General features: G+C 35.1%; 1 protein-coding gene across 2 annotated transcripts in view; it reads left to right on the top strand.

Moving 5' to 3' along the window:
- LOC100117445 (protein IWS1 homolog) overlaps nucleotides 1-20,596 on the top strand; it is a 74,702-nt gene that overhangs the window by 44,944 nt on the left and 9,162 nt on the right. For both annotated transcript variants that reach the window (XM_031933068.2, XM_032602178.1), the window contains one exon: nucleotides 12,017-12,128. In XM_031933068.2, the coding sequence (XP_031788928.1) occupies nucleotides 12,017-12,128 (112 nt within the window). The remainder of the gene's footprint in view (nucleotides 1-12,016; nucleotides 12,129-20,596) is intronic.

Below are 20,596 nucleotides of genomic sequence, written 5' to 3' on the forward strand. Positions count from 1 at the left end.
ATTCAAAACAATGATGACGACATTCAGCATTATTAATGTATTTATTAAAAAATAGTTTTGAGTGATTTAGTAACATCTTATATGCTTATAAAATATTAGCAGACGTTAGTGTGCCGCCCAACACTCATGGTAGATTTTCTATCAGTGTTATTAGACAGATATAGAATCAAGAGCGCGCGGAGCGCGCCTTCATTCCTAGTCCCATTAAAATTTCAAGTGATTTAACTACTTATTTTTTCAATAATAAATCGAAAACTGAAAAAACTGATTTTTTTTGTGCTTTGATTACGTACGCAAAAAGGCCTTATTGCACTTACGATTTTTGGAAAAAGTAGATATTTAATGTGTTTTGGCTAAGTTCATTGCGCAGCTTTCAAACCCCTATCGTTCTTAAGATATCAAGGTTTCAATTTTTTTTTGAACATTTTTTATTCCTTATATCTCTAAAACAATGTAGTCAAATGGTTCAAAATTTTAATTGGTGATTCACCATGAAAAAGCTATCTTCTGCTAAAATTTTAAACGATTTTGTCGTGCGGTTTTCAACTAAATATTTAAAATGTAAAAATCGTTTGCTCGAAAATTGCGCGAGAGACCTATTTAATGAATAACCTGTTGTTTTGATGTTTAGGTTGGTTACGAACCTATTTAAATATGCGTGAATTTCTGTGAAAAAAAATTGACGACAGTATTCGTATTCTATAATAAAAAAACAGAGGGGTCTGCAAACTTTTGGACAATGAACCATCCAAAACTTATATTAAATTATGTATTAAAAACCGCCTCATACATTAGCAAGCAGATATATAGATATATTAAAACAATATTTTATTTATTGGACCTATAAATTTAGTTGGAGGAAGCCACGATAAATTGGCAGCGGTTTTAATTTAGTGATTTTGATGCGTAAATCCCCGCCATTTTCTTATTTTTCCAACTTAATTGCAACTTTGACAGTGAGTTAAAAAATCTTAGGTGAAGTAATCATTGATTAACTAGTAAATTTAGGATAGGCAAAATATAATACGAATAAAGAAAACATAATAAGAATAATAGTATCGTACGATATTTTATAACACAACGTGCGTAATCCGAGATAATCCGTTATGTAGCGTGTGTAAATAAGTGCGGCTGATATGTAAGGGAAGAGCTAAGCTGTGCAAGCATGCTAACATGCGCGGCAAAGAGTGCGTGGTGGGGGGAAAGAGCTGCCGCTGCTTTGGTGACGATCGGTCTCTCGCGCTGCCGTGACGTTTGTCGGTCGCCAATTCACTCCCATTGAGTCTATCTCGTCCCGGGATGCCGCGCGTGCGCAGTAGTCCGCTTCATTGCCGCACATCTATTGGTCCCCCCCGCTCCCGCTTCGTTCAAACAAGATAAGGAGAGGCAGCTCGGAGAGCCGATATTGCAGAGAGTGGGGGTTCAAATCCCGATAAAAATGCATAAACTAAACTGCCCCACGCGTAGCAACATGAATAATGAAATACCTCGGCAAATCGGAGAAAGGCGAGCGAAAGCGAGTAATAAATAAAAGGCGGAAACCGAACTGCCCTATGCGTAGCGACATAAATACATATGAGTACATGGGTTTTGTCGATGGACAATGATGATACAAGTTCATTTTTTTTGTGTGGGCTTGTGTAATCATTTACAATAGTATCATTTCCATGCTTCTTTATAAAAAGAGGCATGAAACAAGATCATATCTGCACAAATGATGATTCGCAGCATCCTTTTCATACGGACCAAACCTGTAGATTACGTCCAGATGATTATTCGCAGCACCCATTTCATCCGGACCTAATATGCAGATTACGTCTTGTGATATGCGTGAATCTATAGAGCATGCGTCATTTCACATTCATAAACAAATATCTTTAAAAAACAAGATCGTATCTGCACGAATGATTACTTGCAGCATCCCTTTCATCTGGACCAAATCTCAAGATCACTACTAATGATATATGTAAAACATACATATGTATCTATGTGGCGCATATGATTTAAAAAATAATTCAGATTATAAATACAAATAAACATATTTGCCATATTTCTCTAAAAAGATTATCATTTATAGCATCCGACACATCTGGACCTTACTGTGTTTTTGATATATGTATACAATTATACATATACTTTATTTCTAATCAACTACCAAAAAAAAATCACATAAATATAAATATTTATCATTATTTTAAACCTATATGTAATTTATGTGAAGTGTATTTAATTCTTTCTTTTTTTTCAGTAGGATTATGTATTTATGTTTGTACCACATATCTATCATAAAATAATTATCATCCCAGAAAGATTCACTAGTTCCGGTGAATTTTTACTTAATTGCTCATTTTAGTGTTTCAATATAGTGTAGATTACTAAGCTTTGAATTTTTAGTCAATGATGGACATTAAGGAACAAATTTCTCCTACGGTGATTTTTTTTATTTTGATTATGAACTTTAGTTATGAATTTTAATCATTTTAGCACAACTTTATGGATATCTTCATTTTTAGCCAAGGATACAGGGTCTCTGACATTCGGGGATCCATACAGGAACTATTGCACTATAAAAAGGTATCTTCATGAATTTTTTAGTGGTCGTAGTCCAGATCGAACTCTTACTTTCACCAATATTAAGATTTAAATGGCTTATAAGATAGGTATAACATGTATATATAACTTTAAGGGTATTTTTATTGAAAAAGTGAGCAAATTTTACAAAAATAAGTATATTCATGTCTATAGTCAAAAATGCTTCCCTGAGGAGCTATGAATTAATTAATTTGTACTAAAAACCCAAAAATTGCCAAAATTGGCATCTTTGGCTCCCTACCATTTTGGTAAAAAGTAATTTAAAATTCTGAAAAAATTCAGGTGCATTGGAAACTGTTTTTGGAACAAATTTACGGTGGGATAGAAAAAAAATTTTTTGATCTTCGATTTGACAGAGAAACCACCCATATACAGGGTGGGCCATTTTAATCAAACCAGTCTAATAACTCCTAAATTAAGCCATGAACAGAAAAATTGTTCAGATGAAAGTTATCCAGGATCAAGGGGGACATCTTTTTGTGCAATTAGTTTTGACCTTGAACTCAAATTTCGAGGTCATTTGAAGGTCAAATTTTTTTTTTTTTTTAATAGGAACCCCTATTTTTGATAGCAGATTCGGAAAGAACAGGAAATTTTACGTCCAAAACGGTATTTCAAAATTTTTTTCATGACCTTCACAAGGTCATTTCAAGGTCAAATGTTAAGAAATACTGTAATTGCTATTTAATCGCATTTTCTGATAGAATAATCGTAGTTAATGTACTTTTATGATGAATATTCAAACCCAATGTGACAATAACCATGAAAATATTTACCTTGAAAACAAAATAATTCCCTAATTTCAGCGCTACCCAGGAACAACGACGTGGACGTATTAGGATTATGTTCCCTTTGGGGTGCTTTTTTAACGTGAGTCCCCTTGCCTCTCACTGGGGTGCTTGTTTACTATGAGTCCCCTCGCCTCTCACTAGGATGCTTGTTTAACATTCATTAACAAATTTTTAGTGGTCAAAAGTAAATTTTGAAGTAAACATGATAATTTTAAATATCTGAGTTCTTAATGGGAGTGGGAAATGGAACGTTAAAAATCAATGTTGTCAATTCATTCACGGTCGAAGCAGAGTCAAGTAAAAGTTTAACGTTTCAAAAGCGTAAAAAAATGGTTAAACAATAAAGGTAGGATGTTAAAAAATACATTATTTAAGATAAAATATTAAACAGCATTTTGCTTTTGTAATATTAAAAAAAAATTTTAATAATTGTATTTGCCAAAGTGCATCATTTCCAGTTTAGATGTTTTTTTTTAAGTTGAATTTCTTTAATCTAATATGAATTGTAACGATTGTTTTCACGCTGTCTTCAATTTAAATCACAATGTCTTAACGTAAGAAAATAAGAAGTTACAAATTTGATTTAAAAATTATACAGTTTGAAAATTCCTCCTTTTTTTGTTGTCACTTTCTTATTTTGGTTTAGTTTCAATTTCAATAAAGAGTGAATGTAAATAAAATAGTTTTTCTTATTATAAACAAAATTTTCAACATGGGCGATTATCAATCCAATAAAATTGTTGATATGATAATGATCTTAGGCGAAACCTAAAACAATGCCAGAGCCGCGGTGCGACTCTACGCTGAACGCTTTCCTCTAAGAAGGCGTCCTACTCACGACACATTACACAGATTACTTCGAAGAGCTCGTGATGGACATCTTCGTCGTCAACGCAGACACCACGAATACAACGAAAATGATCCTAATGTTATATGCCTCCTTAGCATCTGTGCATCTCAATCCACAAATTAGTAGTCGACAAATTGAAAGAGAAATCCGTATACCACGAAGAACAGCATTGAGAATTCTCAATAATCTCGACTATCACGATTACCACATAAGATTAGTTCATGAGCTGAGGCCACGCCACTTTCTAATGCGTATTAACTTTTGCCAGTGGGCTTTAGGAGTTTTACAAAATGATCCTGATTTTTTCAGATTTGTTATGTTTTCTGACGAGGCTATATTTCGCAGTGATGGTCAATTAAATAGGCACAATAGTCACTACTGGTCACCTGTAAATCCCCACTAGTACAGGGCTATTGACCATCAAAACCGATGGAGTTTAATGGTGTGGTGTGGGATCATTAATGGTTACCTGATTGGGCCATATTTTTTCGGTCAAAATGTTAACCAGAATAGCTATTTGGCATTGCTCAGAGATCGACTGTCAGAGCTTTTAGAGGATGTTGACTTTCGGACGTTTCGGACGTAAAATTTCCTGTTCTTTCCGAATCTGCTATCAAAAACAGGGGTTCCTATTAAAAAAAAAAAATTGACCTTCAAATGACCTTGAAATTTGAGTTCAAGGTCCAAACTAATTGCACAAAAAGATGTCCCCCTTGATCCTGGATAACTTTCATCTGAACAATTTTTCTGTTCATGGCTTAATTTAGGAGTTATTAGACTGGTTTGATTAAAATGGCCCACCCTGTGTATATACATATATATATATATATATATAAATTTATATATATATATATATATATATATATATATATATATATATATAAATGGGTGGTTTCTATTATTAGTTTTGTTAAAATATTTTTATTTATTTTATTCAAAACATGATAATTACGCATTGATTTATATTGGAAGTTGAAATTTTGAAACTAAAAATATTAAAAAACTATGATAGTTGAAAAAATAAATTTTATATATATATATATACAAGGTGACCCAATTTAAACAGGCACCGGTAATAACTCGTCAGGGACAGCCTTAATCGAAAAAGTGGTAGAGACTAAAGTTGTAGGATATCGAGGAGGAAGTCAGATGGTGACCTTGACCAAGTCATTTGAAGGTCAACTTTGATTTTTGAAATAGGAACCCTATTTTTTTATTGCGGGAATGGAAAGAGCGGAAAATTTTACCTTCAGAATGGTATTTTTGGTTGCGGTACCGAAGGTCATCTCAAGGTCATGCGGCCAGTTCAACACGATCCAGCAGAGTAACTCCTCTGGCAAGGCCCTAATAAAAAAAATGGTAGAGACCAAAGTTGTAGGATATCGAGGGAGAAGTCTGATAGTGACCTTGGATTTGAACACCTCGATATCCTACAACTCTGGTCTCTACCATTTTTTCGATTAAGGCTGTCCCTGACGAGTTATTACCGGTGCCCGTTTAAATTGGGTCACCCTGTATATAATTATATATATATATAAAATTAATTTTTTCAACTATCATAGTTTTTTAATATTTTTAGTTTCACAATTTCAACTTCCAATATAAATCAATGCGTAATTATCGTGTTTTGTAAATAAATAAAAATATTTTAACAAATCTCTAACTTTATCACTATTGCAATATATATTTTAACCGAGCGGCGTTAGGAGCGAAGTTCATCCCGCTAGTTAGTATTACAAGGCTTCCTAGGGAAAAAATGAATGATAATGAAATTATTTAACTAAGCGCTATAGTTTATAATGAAATTACTCAATTTATTGATGGGAGGTATTTGAGCGGAATGGAAGCAGCTTGGCGACTACGAGAATTTCCATTATATGGCATCAGCCATACTGTAATTCGTTAAGCAGTTTATATTGAAGATCAACAAAAAATTATTTTTGAATAACATAACCGTCAGAAGCATTACTGAACACAGAAACAACTTTAACAGCATGCTTTAAATTAAATAAAACAGATGAATTCTAAAAAAATATGAAATTGGATAAAACTTGGTTAAAAATCTTGGATAAAACTATCGAGTAACTATAAATATGGTGCCTTCGGACGATTAAGTGTAGTTAGTATCTCCAAAATACATAGAAAGATTTTTTTCTGAAGTTGATACTAAACCTATTGATAGGTGCTACTTCGTTTGGAGGTTTGCGAACTTATGATAATAAACTGTATTAAACTTATAACGAAACAGCACTTGCTATGTGTTTAACAGCTGATGACTCTTGTGTTTATATTATTTTTGAAGAGGCCTGTCAAATAATGTTGCCTTTTCAATTACGTAAATTCTTCGCTTGGTTCATATTAGCAGAAAGCATAGAAGGAAATACAATTTGAATTATGTTTAAAATTTTTTTTACTGAAAGTTTTATAAAAAATAAAGAAAATCATTCCTGCTAATCTTGTTGTTTATGATGATATGTTCTCCATAAATATAATGCATAGTGCCACTATTTCCAAATAAATGGTAAATCAATTAAATGAAGAACAACACTCTATTTTCACAGAACTTATTAGCAGCAAAACTAACATTTATTTTATTGATAGTCCTGGAGGTTCAGGAAAAACTTTCTTACACAAAACTTTAGTTGACTATTATATTTTATTGAACAAACAAGTCTTATCAATAGCTTATATATTATCACCAAAAGGAATGACAAGTCATAAGACTTTGAGATTACCTTCGAATTTGGATAATGTGCATACTGCTTTTTAAAAATTAGAATTAGATTGAAAAATCTTAAGGTTGGCTGATTTCATTATTTGGGAGATAGCATCTATGATTCTGAAAAAAGCTTTAGAAATAATAGATTGAACCCTGCAAGATGTATGCTGTTATAATAGCTTCAATATTACTCCCAAAGGGAATGAAGAGTCAGAGACCTTTTCGCTTACCTTTAGATTTGTTAAAAATTGCATTTACAAAATTTGAATCTGATAAAAAAAAGTTACGAGAAGCAGATTTGATTATTTGGGATGAAGCTTCTATGATTCCTAAATAATCTATACAAATTGTTGAATTAACTTTACGTGATCTATGTGATACTAACATTGAAGCCGAAATTATAACTGGGGAAAAAATTGGAAATAAAGTTTTAATACCTAGCATTACTTTAAATACCGAAAATTCTTCTTCATTGTCAATTACTTTATACAGAAAACTACTTTCTTTGGTCTTAGCGTTTGCTATGGCTATTAATAAATCTCAAGGACGAAGTTTCGATAGTGTAGGAATATAGTTAAAAAAAACGTTATTTTCTCATGGGCAGTTGTATGTATCATTATCTAGATGCAAAGATCCTAATCGATTGTTTATTCAAAATAAAAATGAAAACAATTCAGTAATAGAAAATATAGTTTAGAATGAAATTTTGGACTAGAAGTTTATACTTGAATCCCACAAGTATACATATATTTTTTTTTAAATTTAATAAAATATTTCTGTTTTAATTATATTAAAGCTGTACCCACAAATATTTAAAAATGGAGTCGGATCTAAGTCAAAATTCGTTAGTTCGAATAGAAAACGAAGCGCATCGAAACTTTTTGCGAGAATTAAAGTGCAGCTTATGTTGAATATATATAATTATATTCGTTATTTTTTTCAGATAGCATAACATATATTTCTTTCATTAAAAATTATTATTTTTCATTGCAGATCATAAATATTAATTGAAAATATTGTATCAAAATTTCAATCACAAAATTTTTTTTATTTTCAAATTATTTTTTTGAAAACCTTTATCATATACAATACAACACAAAACCAGCACTGAACAGACACACAAATAATCATTAGCTAATACAGTAAGTTAATTTCGTATTATTATAGGACATGATGTAATAATACTTAGTTAACTTAAAAATATTTAATGATTATTTTTATACTTTGACATAAAAAAGTTTCAATTTAAATTGTACCCTGTTCAAAAATCATTTTTTTTTTTAACAGGTTTTTGATGACATAAATATGTATACTCACATATACACTAATTTCATTTAAAATGTACAAATAAAGCAGCAACCGCTACAGGCCACAACATCGACAGGCCATCCTTTTACACAACAGCAGTAAAAATGCTTTATCGCAAGGAAATCCCTTGCTGAATTTGGAGAAAATGAGGGGTGGATTCATTGACTGACTCAAGGGGTTATTGATATTTTTTTCTTTTATGTATCGCCTTTTTACTAATTACTTAATATTATTATATTGTAAAAGTGGAGTCGCTAGAATGTAGTCGTGTGCGTAACAAAAGCCTATGATGTTCGAAGCGTTGTCGTGAGAGCAATTGACAATCCACATTTCATCATTAATTAAATAATAATAATGATGTATGTACTATGAATTTTTAAAACTGTTTGCTAATGCTTGCTTATTATTGAGGCCAATCGTTGAATTACGCGGCTGTCTAATAATTTATGAGCAGTCCATTTAAGTTTAATTACTTTGTTAACGTTCTACAGGAAAAGATATAAAGATATAAAGAAATCAAGTCAGAAATAGAAATTAATACAATTATTGCATACGAGTATAGCATATAAAACGAAGTGGGAGTTGGCGATATGTTATAGTACATCAAGCAATATTTGACACGTGTTTTTCGGGGTGAAAATGACCCCTAAAGTTTACTTCCAAATAGTTTTTTTCTGACTATCTCCTCTTAAAATAAATATTTTTCAACAAATTGGAGGTTCTTTCTTACAAAAAGAGAAAGTATTTCATGGTGATAAGGAGAGTAAGGGTGGAATCCCTGCTGGAAAAAGTGAATAGAAATCGATTGAAATCGATTAGAATTCAGCATTAAAGTCGATAAGATTTCAATTGACTTGAATAGTGAATCTTAATTCCATTTTTTGCATTAGAACTTGATAAAACGTGATAAAATACGATAAAAATCGATATAATTCGATAATACTCAATATGAAAAATTGCAATTGTAATCGATAGACGATGATCTTCTTGAAATTCTATCAATTTCAATTGTAATTTTTCATATTAAGTTTTATCGATTTATATTGATTTTTATATCGTATTTTATCACTTTTTATCAAGTTCTAATGCAAAAAGTGAAATTAAGATTCACTATTCAAGTCGATAAGTGATCTAATCAACTTCTATCGACCTTTTCCAACAGGGTTCACTGCAAGTCAATTGAAATACATCAGTAATCAATTGGTATCAATTGAAAACTATTATCTTTTTCTTCCAAAATAGCAATTAAAATTGATAAGCAAGACATTATTTTTAGAAATAATTTGAATCGATTCAAACTAATTAAAAATATTGTTATATTGAGATTTGTTCACTATTATTCAGTTGTATAGTATTCCAGGTGATTGAAAGTAATAGGATACAATCATTTTAAGAGATGAGTTAAACCTATTGGATATAATTGAATGTGATTGATTGCACGGTTCATTTTTTTTTGAAATGCAATCCTTAATCATTATTCTGACTATTAAAACTAATTAAAAATACTTTTTCATTGAGACTCATTCAATATTATTCAGTTGTATGGTCTTCTAGGCGATTGAAACCGATAGGATTGGTTAAACTGACAAATAAGATTTAATTAAATTCAATGATTTATTTTAAATAATTTTCAATTTTTTTAAATAACCATCTTCTTTGAATTAGTTCTAATTTGCATACCGCAAATCAGGATTACAATAGAAATGAATTGAAATTTTCTCAATCGATTTCAATCACTTATTTTTAGCAGGAATCCCCTATTTTCAAGGGGTTGAAAACATAGCTTTCTCCTATTTCGCTAGTGGAAGATAATTACATGTTTTCTAATAATTCGGTACGGATGTATGATATTCTTTTGACGATTTGAGAGTTTAGACGCATGTACTCTATATGAGTCAATCAGGTAGAGGGGTGGGGTGTCAGTGATGGGGGTGAAACAAAAAATTTGATTATTATAACTTTCCAAGCCCGCGAAATAAGGCAAGATTGATTGCAAGGCAATCGTCCCATCTTTCTTATCATCCTTAATCACCATGATTTGTACAAAGTTTCGCAGTGCAGTTATTGAGTTAAAACGGTTTTAACAAAATCATGTATAAATTAAATCTCAAATATCTCAAAATGTAATGGAGCTGAAGCAGCCCAAAGAAAGGGATCAAGGCACCAAGGAAATCTATCTAAATCTAAATTTTTAATATGATTCATGTCTTTTTTCTGGAGTCATCGTTGGGAAAAGATTTTCAGTAATTAAGATTTTTCTTGGGAAATAATTAATAAAATAACTCGATATTTGTACACAAAGAAGTTCTCATTTTTTTTGAAAAGTTCTATAGAGTAGTTATCGAGTTATAAAGGTTTGAAAAAATTTAACTTTTTGTCGTATAACAAAAGAACGACGACTGATAATCTAAATTCTCCTCGGTAAAAAGATAGGTAATTTTATTCTCTTTCAGATACATATTTAGAAATTTCCTTTTATGAACTTTTTCAATAACTTTATTAAAAGAAACTAAAATCTCAAAACTAAAAAATCGCTATAAAAAAACGCGTCTACAAAATGAAAAGTGATGTTGCGCAATATCATCTGTGCAGATATGATCTTGTTTTTAGAAAATATCTGTTTGTGAATGAGAAGTGATGACTGCTCTATGTATTTCGGCATATCACAAGACGTAATCTGCAGAGTTTATCCAAATGAAAGGGATGTTACGAATAATCATTTGTGCAGATATGATCTTGTTTTTTAAAGATATCTGTTTGTGAATGAGAAATGACGACTGCTCTATGTATTCACGTATATTACAAGACGTAATCTGCAGATTTGGTGCGGATGAAAGGAATGCTGCAAATAGTAATTTGTGCAGATATCGTCTCCACTAATCTTGTTTCATGACTGTTTTTGTAAAGAAGCCTGGAAATGATACTATTGTAAATGATTATTTATATGAATATTAGTATTTTATTTGCCCTCTGCGTTTCACAGGGTGGGAACTGTTTTTGGAATATATTTACCGTGGGTTAAAGAAGACAAAAAATTTTGATCTCTGATTTAGCAGAGAACCACCCATGTGTGTGTGTGTGTGTACCCTATCAAATTCGCTTAAAATTTTATGATACGCTTATTAAGTTTGTTATTATAATTAAATAATACAATTTTCAAATAGTAAAACCTTATTTGAAGAAACATGTATTAAAACTAGTAGTTATAACTACTGTTATAAAATGTTAGTTGTATTAAATAGATTTATTTACACTTGGCAGTATAATTAATTCTTATGAAACGTTTTTGAAATTGTGCTTTTGATTAATTGAAATTTTTTAATCTGACAATCTAATTGAACCATTTCAAAAACGTTCTACAAAAATTAATTATCATAGAAGATACGTCTAATATTGAACAGTATATTTAATAATAGCACATCGAATGATTGAATATCATTTTAATCAATATATCAATCGCGAGCGAAGCGGGCGTTCTTTGCTAGTAGTATACAATTTCCGAGATAAAGCCATGTGTTTATAAAAAAAGATTACAATCGATGTTAAACAATTAATGGTTGCAGAGTATTTTAACGAAATATAGGGATGTTTACAGAAAACGTCGTTTTCCCAAATAAAAAATTTAATATTATGTAGAAGATTTTTCGTATTACTTTTTCTCGGATATAATTTGTGTATCTAGATCTATTTGTTAGATACAGGCGTTGATAAGTGTGTAAGTGCATTGAAATTTTTATTAACTTTATATTTTTTCAGACCTTTAAGACCTGGTGATCCTGGATGGGTAGCACGAGCTAGAGTACCATTACCTTCAAACAAGGATTATATTATTCGTCCAGAATGGAAAAGCGATACGGACATCAGTAGGGTACGTATGAAATATTTTAATATGATCTTTAACATTCCATATAAAAGGACTGCATGCGATATAAAAATTGTCTGAGGTTCTAGAAGGTATTGTTCAAATACCTCCTGGCATATACTCTGTAACAGCTCTCGAATTATTTAGATATACTGATTTACTATCTGCGAGCTATGTACATTCGCGGCAGATGCCGTAAAATTCTTATCAAATTCTTGACTGTCAGGCGTGCAGAAGGCACGGCTTGGTCAACTTAGATACACTGGTACGACTCATATTGTGCAGATATATATATATATTAGGCCCATATACCCCTCTCTCTCTCTCTCTCTATATATATATATATATATAGAGAGAGAGAGAGAGAGAGAGAGAGAGAGAGGGGTATATGGGCCTAAAAGAAAAAATCAATAAAAAAAATGGAGAAAGGGCTAAAAATGATGGACGGTAAAGTAAAAGAAGAAGGAAAAGAAACAGAAAGAATGGAGGGAAGCGTCGAAGAGGGAGGAAGAAAACAGGGAAGCGGATAAAAGGGATTGGGACGGGGAGGGAAAGGAAAGAAAAGAGAGAAGAGAGGAACTAAAAGGGATTCTAGAGAAGATTGAAAAACTCGAAAAAGGGTGTGACGGCCAAGTGCACGTCAAATGTCTAACGGCTAATTATGTACTAAATGTAATAAGATTATTGTTTCAGCAAGCTGCCAACGAGCGCCGAAACGAGCAAGAACGAGAAACGAGGCAAGATAGAGACAGAGAGAGTGAGAGCATAGGTAGCTCGGTTGCCGCCTGGCCGCACAGCGTTGGCGAGATATGACAACGATGTGCCGACGGCCGGGAAAACCGCGACCAGAGTTAGTCTCGCTGCGCTATCCACACGAGTAGCTCGCGCTACTGTATACGCGGATTTGTTGTGAGTCCTGCGAGCATCTTGAGAGCGAACGATATTCGTCCGTGCGTTACCGACGAGCTGCTGCGACGCCCGCCCGAACTGTACATCTCCACGTCCGAGACTGGACCACGTCCGTTGCGTCAAGTACTACTGCCACTACCGAGTTGTAAGTACCTGCACTCTCACTCTCTCACGTCGACAGGGTAATATCTCTCGTCTCTCTTTATCGTTCGTCGAAGTGTGCGGCGTTTGCACCTCCGTGTATAGTTACAATTGAATATACATTTCCTTATCTAAATTTCTCGTGTGTTATTTCCTACGACCCGACCTACGCCGCCTCCGCGGGCTCGTGTAAAAACACGTGCATGATCTGAGTCGGCCGAGCCGTGCCTTCTGCACGCCCGACGTTAATTTACAATAAACAGGGCCCTTCTGGCCCTGGTATATAACACGGCAGGACAGTATTAACCGAGTGTTATAAGGGGAAGAGAAATGTAAAAATAGAGAAACACAAATAGGGGAGATTGAGGAAAACGGAACAGGGGCCGAGGCGGGAAAGAATAGAAAATAGACGGAAGAATTAGAATGGAGAATTGAGGAGGGAGACAGAGACAGGAAAAGGAATAACCTAATGATAACGGGTTGGCAGAATGAGCAGTAGGACAAGAAAACGATGGAAAATTGAATAAAAAGCAGATTAGGGATGGAGATAACATTTAGGAGGACGTGGATACAGACAGGGAGAATTTGCAGTATGGCGCGGAATGTAGAAACAGGAAGGAAAAAGGGTTAATTATGAGAGAAAAAGCAAGGTTGCAAGGATCAGACATATTCATAGACCATGTCCTAATATGGAAGGAAAGAAGAAACAAGGAGAAACTAAGGGAATACGCAGCAAAAGAAAGGAAAGAGGGCAAAGAAGTTAAGATAGGTTACAACAAGTTACGGATAGAAGGGGTAGAATACATATGAAGAGAAAGGGAACAGGAGCTTTTTCGGAGAAAAAAGAGGACGAGTGAAATGTAGGAGAAGGAAGAGGAGAATAAGATGTAGCATTGCGATAAACAATAAAGAATGGATAAAACATTTTAAAGAGCAGTTAGGGGAGTAAGAAGAGAGAGAGGAGGGAACAATCGAACAAGGGACAGAGAATGATGGGAAGAGTACAGGAGAAGAAGAGCATATTACCGAAAACGAGGTGACAAAAGCAATAACGAAAGTGAAGAAGGAAAAGGCGCCAGGTGCCGACGGGCTACAAAACGAGGTATGGATACATAGGGTGGAACAGGAAATAGACGAACTAACTAAGATTCTCGACAGCATTTGGAAAGAGGTAAACGTACCAGCGGAATGGAAAACGGGACTAATAACTACGTTATTCAAGAAAGGGAAGAGGGTGGACTCAAAGAATTACAGGGTAATAACTCATATGGGTACAGGTTACAAATTATATGCGGTATTAATAAGGAAAAATATGGATAGAAAGCTACAGGAAAAAGAGATGCTAGATGATACCCAAATGGGCTTTAGAAAAGGGAGAGGTACAGCGGATGCGATTTACCTTTTGAGCATAGCAATAAAAACACAGTTGAAAAAGAAGGGAGGTAAATTATACGTGTTTTTTGCGGACATGAGAGTGGCTTTCGATAAGGTGAACAGAAGAGAGGCGTGGGAGATGATGGGGAAAATAGAGTTAGGAGTCAGCGTAAGGAACCGGGTCGAAGAGTTATATAGAGGGACAAAGAGTGAAATTGAGGTAGGGGAGGATAAGATAGGTGGGTTTGAGCTGCACAAAGGGGTTAGGAAAGAGTGCCCGCTAAGCCCGACCTTTTACAATATAGCGGTGGCATACACGAAAAAGGAACTGTGCAAGATGCAGGTAGGAGGGATAGTACTAGGAAGAACGAAATTCTGGTCAATTTCACGTGGATGACGTAGTGATGCTAGCAAGCAATGCAACTGGATTAAAGCAGATGCTAAGGAAATTTAAGAAAATAATAGATACGAAAGGTTTAGAATTGAACACGAAAAAATCAAAGATAATGGTGTTTATAAACAGGGGAAGGAGAAAGGAGGATAGATTTTTCTGGGAAGATAAGGAGATAGAGGTAGTAAAAAATTTCGAATACCTAGGGTACATGATGAAAGAAGACGGGAAAGAAGAGGCACAAATTAAAAAGGTAAAAGAAAAGGCAAGCACAGTAATGAGCTCGATGTGGGGGCTAGGCGAAGAACTCTTCAGGGATAACTAGGAACTAAGAATGAGGTCATTTAATTCGATGGTGAAAAGTGTAATGGAATATGGTGCAGAGGTGCGGAAATGAAAAGGTAAGGAAGAACTGAAGAAGATACAGAGAAAGTATATGAAATGGGTAATGAAGCTGGACAGAACCACACCGGAACACGTACTACTGTAACGGTTCTGTTTTTCCCCGGGTGTTGTGCGGTCAGTCGGACCTAGGATTCGGTTAGCGGAAAGGTTTAGTAAGGACACTGTTTATATGATTTGATAATAAGAAAGATATATTTAGTGTCCAAATTAACAATGTGAGTAATTGATGTTAAATCCCACCTGTAACAGAAATTAAAAAATGCGATCGTTAGACAGATTTTACCTGTACAATCTGAGTAATTTAGATCAGCGCGATTATAATATTTTCGAAGCGACTATAAAGCTACGGTGCGATTACAGTTATGCAGTTGCGGCATCGGTGATTCGGTATGGTGTCGGAGTTACAGAGCAGTGATGGGATTTGAGGTTAGGTTTGCATTCGGTTGCGAAGGAGTCGTATGCGCACGGCTGCGTCGATCCGAATGCGTCGCGTAATAACGATTTCGATCGCCATGTGTGCGCACAGTGACAGTCGTATCGGGATTACGGTATTTTGTGGTTATCCTCGGACTCACAGGGACGTGAGCGCACGACACTGCGGATACTTGTCGCTGGCCTCGTTCCTCCTTTTGCTCTGTATGCGCAGAGTGACAAAAGGATTCGGGAGACGTCGGCGTAAAAGTGTTTTCGGAAGTGAGAGGTTAACCTGAAATTCACCGAGGCGTGAGCGCACTCGTCAGTGAGCGTTTCGCTACTTCCTCAACCCTGTGTTCGCACAGTGGCAGAGGGATCAGTGTTACGTCAGGATGTACGATGCGGGTTTCGGCGACTCTGAGTATCTTCCACGTGTGCTCACGCTGTTATGCGTGTACGTCGAGCTGTGTGTTCACGGCGCTCAGCGTGCGCCACGCCCGCCGCCTGGCGCGTTACGGCTGAATCGCTTGTCTGGCCGGCGCTCATGCGGACTTGCCTTCCGATCATTGCGCGCACGCGCTTACTTGGCGTCAAGCGGACTCGCTGTCTGATTGTTGCGCGCGCGATCTCACTTCGCGCCACGCGGCTCACTTCGCGTCGAATCTGTTGCAGCCGCCTTCGCGTGTATTTATCAACGATACTCGTGTCTCGTTGCACTACATTTGGAGACGAAACGGTGCAAACTTGAAACAAGTACAAGGAGGAGAACTATAAAATACGAAGTCAAACTGAGCAAGATAAACAAAGGTACCTTTTAGAGAGAATGCTAGAGAACTGTAGTAAAAGAAGAAAAAAATGAAAGGGAAGAGTATCACAAAAGAATATCACAAAAGGCTGAAAGAAGGAGAGCTGGTGTGGGTTGAGATGGAAAGAGTAGAGAAGGACATACAGTGGCAGAAATGGGAAAGTGAAATAAGGGAATTATGACAGACAAAAGATTTAAGAGAACTAATAAAGCCTTAAGGAGAGATTCTGGAATATTTGAGAAGAAAAAGGAACACAGGGAAAAAAGGGCTGGCTATGACAGCGAGATTAAGAATGGGCAAAGAAGCAAGAGGATACATGTATTGGATGAAAGAGGAAGAGAAAATATGCAGGTTATGCGTAGAAGAAGAGACGCTCGAACACATATTCGAGAGGTGCAGTAGAACCGATAACAAAGAGAACAATTCGAAAAACATTTTGAACGGAGAAAGGAAGAACTTGGCGAAATTATACAGGTTCATATAAATGAGGGAAGAGAAAAAAAAAACGAGAAGAAGTTTAAAGAGAAAATGTGCAAATAAGAGAAAGAGCAAACAAAAAACGAGAAGACCAATCGAAAGGGAAAAATAGCAAAAGGGAAGAAGATGAAAAATCAGGAAAAAGTAATAAGGTGGAAAAGAAGAAATTGGACGAAGAACCGAGAACAGTGCAGGGACTTTTCACGAGCAGGGGAGACGAGAGGAACGGACGGAGAAGCGAAAGTCACAAGGGAAGAGCTGAAAAACGAAATATATGGACAGAGGAACAGAAACAGAGAAAAAAGAATCGGAATCGAGCAGAATAGAAAAACACGTGGTGCAACACAATCGAAAAGAGGTTAGTTAAAACAAAACAGTTACAGAAAGGAGAACTATAATTTAAAAAAGGAAAGCTTATTTCGGAGATAGAAAAAAGGAAAGAAAGATGAGGGAATTGAAGGACGATGTAGAAGGTTGGAAGATCAAGGCAAGATCCGAGAGAGAAATAAGAAAGGCGCTGAAGAAAAAATGCAGAGGGTAAGAGAGGATGTAAAAATGATAAAGGTAAAGGTAAAAAGTATGCAGAGAGAGATGCATGAATTAAGAGAAGGGATGATGGAAAAGAAGAGTAGGAAAAAAAGAGATAAGAAAATTCTGAGAGAGAGATAGAGAGAGAGAGAGGGGGGGGGGAGAGAGAGAGAGAGATCACGGGTCAGGAAAAAGAAAAGGTGATATCAGGTGCAAAGTATGGGAGAGAGTACAATTGAATAATTGGACCGAGGAGGACTCGGTGAAGAATTGGTTGGAGGATATCATGGAGGGAGTTGAATGGGAGTTAGAAAACATCAGGGCAGAAACACCAAGAAGGTCATTTTGAAAAGAAAAGAAGATATGGAAATGATATGAAATGATAATAAAAGAAGGATGTACGATAAGGTTAGAACAATGGCTGTCCTTTAAAGAGAGAAGGGACAAAGCTCTCATAATGAGAGAAAAGAAAAGGAGGGAAGAGGACATTGAGGAAGGAGATAACACATCAAGAAAATAATGGGTAGCAGAAATTGAAGAAGAACTTTACAAATAGGATGAATAAAGGAGAGAATCGTTAAGAAAGAAAGAGGGATAGACCAGAAAGAAGAGAATAGCTATACGAAATCGAGGTCAGGAGAGTCGGAAGAGGAAGAGAAGGATTAATAAATATAAAGAATAAGAATAAAGAAAAATGTACACACACACAGAAACAAAGTAGCAGAGCACGCACACATACACGCACGCATACTAAGAGTCACACACACATATACACACATACACGCAAACACCATAAGCGCGGGAGAGCAAACACACACACGAAATCAAATACACATGACCTAGAAATACTAAAACGCAAACATACACACATCAGGAACAAATGTAAAAAGGTGAAGGATATGGAAGAGATAATTATTGTAAACACTTATATTTCAAAGTGAATCAATAAAATTATTATTATTATTATTATTATTATTATTACATGCAGCATTTGTCATTTCATATTTACAAAAATCATATTTGGACAAACAATTATTCCCAGCATCCCTTTCATCTGGACCAAATCTTAATATCACTTCTGATGATGTATTTAAAATATACATATACAGGGTGGACCATTTTAATCTATTATGGGAAATATTTCAGATTTATGGTTGGATACAGAAAAATGTTTTAGACAAAAGTTGTAGAGCTCAAAGGGGGTCAACTTTTGGTACCAACAACTTTGACCTTGAACTTGTTTTTGAAGGTCATTGCAAGGTCAAGATCATTTTTTTAAATAGGAAGACCTGCTTTTGACTCCAGATTTGAAAAATGCAGAAAATTTTACGTTCAAAATGATATTTTGAACAAGGTCACGGAAGGTCATATGAAGGTCAAATTTACGAAAATTGTTAAATAATGTGTGTTAGCTCGGAATAACGGTTGGAAACATCAAAATGATTTTAAAAAACGTGGTCAAGGGTGGTGAGATTCACATTCTGGTTGCAATAACCTTGGCCTTGAATTTCGTTCTCAAGGTTATGTCAAGGTCAAAGTGATTTTTCAAGCGAGAACCCCTGTTTTTGATCTCCGATTTGGTAAAAATAAGCGAATGCCCGTTGGAAATGCTAATCAAGGTCATGGTAAGGTCGTGTCAAGGCCAATTTACTGTGCACTCCAAAAGTTAAAAATAAATATTTGAAGGTCAAAAGACATCAAAGACCTTGAACATCTGTCTAATTTTGAGGTAAAATTAGCCTAAAATATCAAAAAATTACTTGAAATCCATTTATTTTTTTAAGACAAATCTTTCTCACTTGGTATTTTACATTTTTTAAAAGATAGAAAATCAGCCAATTATCTATGACTTTCTCAAAGCTTTTTACTTGCTATTTTTAGCGTTACCCAGAAACAACGACGTGGACGTAATAGGATTATGTTTCCTTTGGGGTGCTTTATTACAGTGAGTTCCCCTTGCCTCTCACTGGGGTGCTTGTTTAACGTGAGTCCCCTTGCCTCTCACTGGGGTGATTGTTTAACGTGAGTCCCCTTGCTTCTGACTTCTAATCATTGAGTATGTGCTCAAACTGACGACCGTTTGCGTCGATACAAAGTTGAATTCTTCTCAAAAAATGTCTTACCGTATAAAGATAAATGAACCGTCACCGTTCGAGTAGTTGGATCTTGCGAGTGAAAATCACCGTGAAGTCTTACCGGACGGTGACGGTTCGATAAGAAGCTACATTCGTAGTTGTGCATCTAAGTAACACCTGTGCAAATATTACTATCCGTGTTAGAGATCGTGCTTGAGCGGCGGGCTAACGGATAAGTATCCAAAATCGCGAGAAAACCATTTATCTTTATACAATAGTTAATTTTGTAAAAATATAAAATGGCTGATTACCCCCCAAATGAAATTGTGGACATGATTATGATTTTAGGAGAGTGCCGAGGTCTTTATGTTCGTGCAGCCGCGCTTTACGCTGAACGTTATCCAAATAGGCGACATCCAACTTACATTACCATTCGAGATCTAACCAATAGAGCTCGAGAAGGACGATTACACCGTGAACGTCGTCGCCACGAGTATGGAGAAAATGACAATCGTGTTTTAACAGTTCTCGCAGTCGTTCACCTTAATCCTCACATTAGTTCTCGACAAATTGAAAGACAACATTGAATACCAAAATCAACAGTTCTTAGGAACCTCAAAGCCCAAAGGTATCATGCTTACCACATCACATTAATTCAAGAACTAACGTTTCGGCATTTTGCACAACGTCTTCAGTTTTGTCAATGGGCATTACAGCATCCAGAGTTGTTCACATTTGTTATGTTTTCAGATGAAGCAACTTTTAAAAACACTGGGGAACTAAACATACATAACTGTCATTACTGGTCAGATGTGAATCCACTTTGGCACAGAACAGTTGATAATCAACATCGGTGGAGTTTAAACGTTTGGTGTGAAATTGTAAATGGATATGTAATTGGTCCTTATTTTTTTAACGGTAATGTCAACCAACACAATTTTTTGGAATTTTTGA

Source organism: Nasonia vitripennis (genome assembly GCF_009193385.2).
Source record: "Nasonia vitripennis strain AsymCx chromosome 5 unlocalized genomic scaffold, Nvit_psr_1.1 chr5_random0006, whole genome shotgun sequence".
NCBI lineage: Eukaryota > Metazoa > Arthropoda > Insecta > Hymenoptera > Pteromalidae > Nasonia > Nasonia vitripennis.